Source organism: Miscanthus floridulus, chromosome 14 (assembly GCF_019320115.1).
Source record: "Miscanthus floridulus cultivar M001 chromosome 14, ASM1932011v1, whole genome shotgun sequence".
NCBI lineage: Eukaryota > Viridiplantae > Streptophyta > Magnoliopsida > Poales > Poaceae > Miscanthus > Miscanthus floridulus.
In genome coordinates, this window is record NC_089593.1 from 90,956,298 (window position 1) to 90,963,969 (window position 7,672).

The 7,672-nt window shown below is 38.9% G+C and overlaps 1 protein-coding gene across 3 annotated transcripts; it reads right to left on the reverse strand.

Annotated features, from left to right (window-relative positions):
- Window positions 1-306: 306 nt before the first annotated feature.
- Window positions 307-7,103, reverse strand: LOC136506001 (BTB/POZ domain-containing protein NPY1-like). 3 transcript variants are annotated; one of them, XM_066501127.1, is made up of 9 exons: window positions 6,974-7,103; window positions 4,898-5,009; window positions 3,389-3,472; window positions 3,148-3,243; window positions 2,713-2,812; window positions 2,524-2,624; window positions 1,238-1,646; window positions 891-960; window positions 307-622 (listed from the first exon to the last, which is right to left on the reverse strand). In XM_066501127.1, the coding sequence occupies exons 7-9, from the start codon at window positions 1,297-1,299 to the stop codon at window positions 494-496; spliced, it is 261 nt and encodes an 86-aa protein (XP_066357224.1). In that variant the 5' UTR covers window positions 1,300-1,646; window positions 2,524-2,624; window positions 2,713-2,812; window positions 3,148-3,243; window positions 3,389-3,472; window positions 4,898-5,009; window positions 6,974-7,103; the 3' UTR covers window positions 307-493. The 3 variants fall into 3 exon arrangements, with proteins under 3 accessions (XP_066357224.1, XP_066357225.1, XP_066357223.1); XM_066501128.1 differs by lacking the exon at window positions 2,524-2,624; XM_066501126.1 differs by having other exon boundaries at window positions 1,238-2,624.
- Window positions 7,104-7,672: the final 569 nt, after the last annotated feature.

Below are 7,672 nucleotides of genomic sequence, written 5' to 3' on the forward strand. Positions count from 1 at the left end.
TTGCTTGAAGAAACAACCAAACATTAGTTCTCTAGCTCTCATCAACTAACTGCACAGAAGATTATCATGTTTTTAATTTCATGTTCAAATAGGAGATGAGACAATAGACCATCCCTTTATAACAACACTAGGTAAAATAAAAGGAGATAAATACTAACATTTTTGTAGGCTCGGACAATCTCTGATTCAAGATCTTGCCTATTACCACAAACATCATGAAGCATCACAAAGAAACAACCCTGAGTAATAATCTTCTGTAAAGAGAGGGGAGATCAGCCAAAACAATGCAAAGATTACTCACAAGTACAATCCAGCCTTTTCACATAGTTGAGCAATAATAGTCTTTCCAGCTCCGAAATATGCTTGAGCTGAGGAAGACATCAATCTTGTAGATCAGATTGCCCTTGTCAACAGTCTCATTCATCTCCAAGTACTCTGCAACATAGCGGGCTGCAATCACATTGTAGGCATTGAGTGTGACAATCATGCCATATCAAAACTTGGCACGGATCTCAAAAGCCTTTGCACCACCCGGAATATCATGGATGTGGATCTCAATATTTTCATCACCAGCAGTTGGAATCAACTTCTGAAAGTGAGCACACTTGGATAGCAGAGGAAACTGCGTGATTGGAAAATGCAGATCAGAATAACAGTGATAGATGTGCACACTAAATCAATTAATTTGCTTTGGATGGAAAACCATGACTTATATGACAAAAATAAGTTAATCAATGGTCAAGAAGAATCTTCAGCACAGAGACAACTTTGGTAAGAAAATATAAAACCAAACATGGACAGAAAAACATGATCTCCAACAGCATATGTACTTTGTACTATAGTCTCACAAAGAAGCACTGTCATATGAATGAAGATAAAATGTCACTTACCTTGTGAAGGTAAAACTTTGTAGTCCCTGCACGAACAGTGATGTCGCTCACCAATTCAGATGCTGCAATACTGCAAGGATAAACAATTCTCATTAGTAGAAGAGTGGAAAATAACAGGAATGTAAAAAGAACACTATGCTGACAACTTGAAAAACAGACTTTGGATTAGTATGCAAATCTGATTTTCTTGAGAACCTATGAGCATTAGTATTCATTACATTGTACACCATGAGAGACATAGTTAAATTGATAAAATAAAACACAGTATATACAGTAGTACACCATGAGGATTCAAAGGTAGCATAAAAGAAACAAGGTAAAAGAAAGCAAAAGAAGCGATCGATCACCTGACTTCATTCCCATCGTCCTGAAAGGTATCCGGATTCGATCCAAGCTTCATGAACTTCATCTTGAAGACGAAATTTGAGCAGCACAGCTAGCTTTCCGCTCCTCTAGACCAAATGTTCACACAGAGACCAGACCACTATCACCACCACCACTTGTAAGAAGCAAGAACTGCACAGCACAACACCGCTATCCCATACTTGTCCACAACAACAATGGCAGCAGAGAAGCAGGGTACAAGAACAAATCGCCGAGAAGACCAAATCTTGCAACGTGCAGGAGCCGGCCAGGAGATCACTTGCTCGTACAACGAAAACAAACAAATAATTTGATATGTTCTGATGCAGCTCCTGCTTGAAGCACTCCACTCCAGCCCATGTGCCTCTCTCTCAGCGCCTCATTCAACACCACCTGAGACACATAAATTGTTGTTCAGACTTGAGAGGGGGAAACAAATACAGAATGTATTGTATACACTCACAAAAACCAACAGACTGTTGAAACAAAGTGGCAACAAAGGTAGTTTTGACCATAGAACAACACCGGCTCAAAGTTTGAAAAAAGAAGTATAAATCATAACTTCCCATGGACATAAATCTGGAAAACAGACATGTTAGTTTTGACCCACTATGACCCACTACTATCTCAGTTCTTGGAAAACAAAAAAATGTATGCCGCTTGAACAAAATGATACTCCCAAAATCTAGAAGGATGTAAGCCAAAGAAGTAGGGCTACATAATGCATGAGAGGCATAATCTAGTAACTTGAACAGGAACAAAATACTGAAAGGGTTCAAGTTTGAGTAAACAAATAGAATTACGAATTAGCTAAGAATCACAAGGACAAGGACAAAATCTAGAAGGATGAGAAATACACAAATCAAAGAAGACAAAAATGACAGCTTTGTGTTGACCCAAATCATAAAATACAGATTTAAACATGTTTTAGCACATATCACAAGAGACAATTTTTTCTATGGAAGGATATCACGATTTTTTCCCCTATGTAAACACAATCATGGATCACAAGAGACAATTTTTTTCTATGGAAGGACAAATCACAATTTTTTTCCTATGGAAGCACAAGCACATATCACAAGAGAAAAATTTTCTTCTATGGAAGGATAGAGCACAATTTTTCTATGGAAGCACAATCACAGATCACAAGAATTAATTTTTTCTAATGCATTCAAGGCCAATCTACAACTACCAGAATGGGAATGTATGGATAAATAGTTAAAAACATTCTTGTGGATTAAAAAATTTATAATCAGTTTTTTGGGTAGACCCGAAAAGTCTTTAGTGCTCATTTCGCGTCCTTCAATTCATGCTAGTCGTTGAGAACTCCCTCTTAATAAAACACTGAACTATCCCATCTTGAGGCCCAGGCTATACACAGAAGAGGAATAGCAGGCATGAAATTGGATGGAAAGGTAGGAATCATGAAAATGGGCAAAAAGGGTAGGAAGTAACTAACGGTTATGAGCCAGGAAAGACATCAAATTCAGAGTGAAAGGCAATTCATTCCTGCAGTCCAATACTTGGCAAGGCATGTCATCGAATTCTCCTTCCTGTTACTGCAGAAAATGCAAAACAAACAACCACTTAGATCATCTAGCAGAAAAAATACAAAAAGACAAGGAAAATGGTCCAACACCAGCATATTGCATATACTCAAAACTAAAATTGCGCGGTTGGATACTTGCAATTTACATTGTAGCTTACTGTGATTATGTAACTGAACCTTTTATTTGATTAGTTTTCACGAAAGGTTAATAGGAACAAAGCAACACTACTACTATGTAGAAGAAATAAAGGAACTAAATGAATAAGCACCGAAACATATTGTGCTATCTAACAATAAAAGTTGTGGTGTGTGCTAGAAAAAAATAGGATACAAATTGATGCTTACGGTCTCAGCATATATGATACTAGCACCACCACCAGCAACCATTGTCCAGATACGACCTTTCGGTTTCAAAACTGTGAACTTCAAAGAGGCACGTGTCTGAAATAACAAAGAAGGCGAATTAACACACAAGTCAAAAAAAATGTATTGTTGATCCAGTATTTCTCATGGAAACTGATTATTTATAGGTGATAGACCTCAGAAATAAAAAGGAGAGATAAAAATGTACCCCTGAGATCAATACCTTCTCATCTAGTTCATGGATGAAACTTTCTATAGGGCTGAGTACTCTTCCAAAAAAGGTAGAAGGAATTCTATACCTCCCCACCTGCACAATTGATAAGTAAGAGAAATTGATAAGGACAAGGACAATTACATTATGCATGAAAACAAAGAATATCGATAATCCCTGACCGACAACACAACTTAAATCGGTTTTATTAGATACGAATGTTCTGGTTTCTATGGGAGAATCAAGACAGTGAAATAACCTAAGTTCATCAACAAAATGTGCGTTCTTCTTGACCTTGGCCACACACAGAGAAATTGCTGCACCGCAGAGAAATAACACGATAATCTAATTTAACTAATCAACTTGCTGAAAGCAAGAATAGTAATCCAGAGTACATGAGAGTTAGATCAAGGCACAAATACATATTTAAGGTGTGCTTACAAATAGTTGGTAACACCAGCATGAATGATCACAAAACATATGAGAAATAATTTAAAAGTGCTCGACTACATTCAATATTTGGGTGGGGAAAAAGAGAGCCGGACAATTATATAGGTCCAGCCATCCAGGCAAGGACAAAAATCACAAAGAACAGAAATACAAGGACAACAGCATATCTATTGATCATCAAACCTTTCCAACACAAATACACAAGGACAAATACAAATATCTGGAATGTGCTGGCACAAATCACAAGAAACAAAACTGAGGTGTGTGTGTCAGCACAAAGCACAAGTAACAAAGATGTCTGTGCTAGCATAGATCACAATTTACAATTTTTTCTATAAAAGGACAAGGACAAAAGTAACGAGTGTGTCAGCACAATCACAAGAAACAATTTTTTTTCTATGAAACAACAAGAACAAAACTGAGGTGTGTGTCAGCACAAAGCACAAATAACAAAGATGTGTGTGCTAGGGCAGATCACAAGTTACAATTTTTTTTCTATGAAGGTCATCATGCTGATGCTGATGACCTGCAAAAATATCGGTTAGAGCTAATAGCATAAGTGTGTTTTTTTTTTCAAGAACATGCTAGCAAATATGTTCCTCGGCTAGGCATGATTCACAAAATTAGAAGCCTACACTTTCTACAATGACTATACATATATTGGGATTCTCGGTGGTCATATTTTCCACCTGTTAACTTGTTGTTAATGCAATTACACTACATACGATCTTCAAAAATTACAAAACACATGTATGAAAATTGCACGGTTCAAATAGTGCAAATAGTACTTGTTGTTAATGTCATTATACTATATATGTATATAAATACAAAACCCGGGTCATGCATGCCATCTTTCTCTCACATGAACTAGATTGGTGGAGCCATAACAGAACCAAAATACAACTAATCGAACAAATCGACACCACATCAGGAAACGAGATCAAATAAATCAAGCAACAGATGAGGAACACAGATCAAGGAGCTAATCTAACATGATAACTTTATGGAGTATCTTCATATACATTAGCATTTCTCTATTTGTTATTTTGCTAGTGTTTAAGAACAAAATACCTTTGGTGGAGCCATTGGATAGTCTTTAGGCAAGGATAAATCAAGCTTGAAAACTTTGGTGGAGCCATTGGATAGTCTTTAGGCAAGGATAAATCAAGCTTGAAAACTTCTCCTGCAAGTAGTCCAATCAAAGTTATTAGAAACCATATTAGAGAGCACAAAAATGACAAAAAAACAGCAAGTGTACATTTGGATGCAAAGAGGACACATGTCTGCACAAAGGCAGAAATGAAAGAGGTGAGTTGCTGCTCAAACCTACAGAAAATAGAGCTAAAAATAAAAATTGTGGTTCAATACTAAACAACAACCGTACCTTTGGGCTATATATAGAGCAACATTAGCTTCCTAGACTGGAGGTGGATATAGGGGAATCATAAATCACTTAATTCTATACACATATAGGCATCTGCACTTTTTATATAGTTTTCGAGAAATGAGGGACAAAAGACAGTTTACTGAACCTGCAGCTTACTGAATTATAGTAACACAAAGGAGCATTCAGAAAAACAGAAGGCTAAATGGGCATTTCAACTAGCACCTAAATAATGAATTATAGATTTCAAGACGCGCCAGCAAGACGTAAGTATGGTCATGGTAACGATATAAGTATGGTCATCTTTAGCATTTTGAGAGCAGCAGGCATCCAACTTAAGAATTTCAAGTATGAACGCAAGTCCAAATTGACACAAAATAAAATGTGTAAAGTATACGATCAATCGCTTGTGGCTAGTTTAATTAATGATCGAGTTCCTTCAGATTTTCAGATAATGTGCTCCAAGACATAAGTATGGTCATGGTAACGACAAACAATATAAATTAAAAGAATCAGCATGATGCAACAGACACAACTATACTCCTAGCATCGACCAGCTAAACTAAAATGACTAGCTGTCCAAACAAGTAAAAATACAGGGAACAAAGTTCCTGTTGTCTCAGAAAAACCATGCTAATTCGGATAGATTGGAGAGGTCTGGGGCTGAGCTTATTAACTAATGACCTAGCCAGACACTTCCTCGCAGAAGACACTTCACACGTTGTGCCCAAATTGTATCACATAAAGAACCAAATTACAGATTAATTAACAACCAAGTTCCTACACTTCTGAAACAAAAGACAAATGTCAAATATTTGAAATGTAGGCACAAACAAAATGTATTACAGATTAATCAACAGGTTAGAGCACATAGATGGCAATATAATGAGCAGTTGAAAATCTAAATTAGCTTGCAAAACCACTTTATTGAGGTAAGAATGACATCATTGCCTAAAAAATGGATTGATCAGATGATGGCCAGACAAATCCTATGACCAAACAATTCCTCAAAACACACTCAGATTGTTTCTAACAGTGGTATTTTTGTCCATCACTACACTGTCAGATTTTGGTATACAGTAACAAATACACGGGCATATGTAAACAACCCCTACTATGTTCATGCCATTAGAACATCAATTACCTAACCAGTAAGGCAAGAGTTTAAAATACACCATAGATAAACAAGATCTGACGAAATGAAAAAGAAAAAAACACAGCATGAACAGAGATCTGTAAATTGGTTGCAGTGAACCTGAATCAGATGTTCAGGAACCTGAAACAAGTAGCTAAGCTATAGCCCTAAAACATGAATTCAAATCAGATGTCCAGGGATCTTCCACTTCGAGCTAGCTACACTCGTACAGTGCGCCCAAAGTATATTCATCAGGGAGCAGCTGGGCAAGCACCATGCCTGATGCACCGGCTGTAGACATTGAACAAGCACCCAGCGGCCCCATGCCACTGCTTGCCAAACGCGCGCCCGCCGGCAAGCCCCACTTGGCCCACGCACTCGTCGTGCCTACCGTTCGAGCAAGGAACCACGGCCGTAGACGAACATCTGCCTGCCTGCGAACAGAACTGATGCGCCACGCACCCAACTACCGCCCCTGCTGCAACCAAATCCACAACCACAAACCAAAATCTCCCAAATCCAACACAAATCCCCCATCTACATCCAAAAATCCCCCACCCAAATCTCAATCCATCAGGCAACAGATGAGGCAAACTTATCCAGGGATAAAAGTGACGAATGCAGGTACCTCCAGAGGTCTAGGAATGGCAGACGAGGAGCGAGCAACCGCTTCGGTGAGGGAGACGCCACGAACAGAGATGGGGCGGGGCGGAGCGGTGATGCCGCCTCTCGAATCGCCGTGACGCCGACGGGAGCAAATCACCCGGAGGAGCGCGAGCCGCCGGAGCAAATCGTCGCAGCGCCGGGCGCGTCGCTCGACAGAGCGTCGGGGTCGGGGGAAGGAAGACAAAGGGGAAATGGAATGCTTACTGCTTAGAAAGGAAGAGGCGCAGGTTGGCCCTAAAAATCAGAGAAACAAGCTGCGGTGGCAACGAGACACACACGATGCCAATCCAACGCATCAAAAATTCGTGTGCCAAGACAAAATAAAACACACGTGTGTCCTTTAGCATTCCTGATAATTAATGCACATGTATCTAAATTTATTATTTTCATACGAATTTTGTAGAAGTGAGTTTGCATCCATGTGGATACTCTCTGGATACACCAAGTTTCAAATTTACTGTGTTAGAAATACGTTTTTAAAGTTGGTTCATATTTCAATCGGATATAGTTTTCATCACATGTTTTGCTGAAATATACGGGTAGACCGGTGGAGTACATTGTACATACGCTAGGGGAGGATGTCTGGATATGCTGGCAGCGGACGCGGGGATGCCGGGATGGCAATTAGGTCTCGTTCGGTTTGCTGAAACTTGGCTGAAAC

What these genes read in the sequence shown, in the direction of transcription:
- LOC136506001 (XM_066501128.1), bottom strand. Translation starts at nt 1,299, where the DNA reads ATGAAGTTCATGAAGCTTGGATCGAATCCGGATACCTTTCAGGACGAT. An exon ending in GACGATGGGAATGAAGTCAG is followed by an intron (nt 961 to 1,237) that starts GTGATCGATCGC and finishes TTATCCTTGCAG; the next exon opens with TATTGCAGCATCTGAATTGG. An exon ending in CAAAGTTTTACCTTCACAAG is followed by an intron (nt 623 to 890) that starts GTAAGTGACATT and finishes CCAATCACGCAG; the next exon opens with TTTCCTCTGCTATCCAAGTG.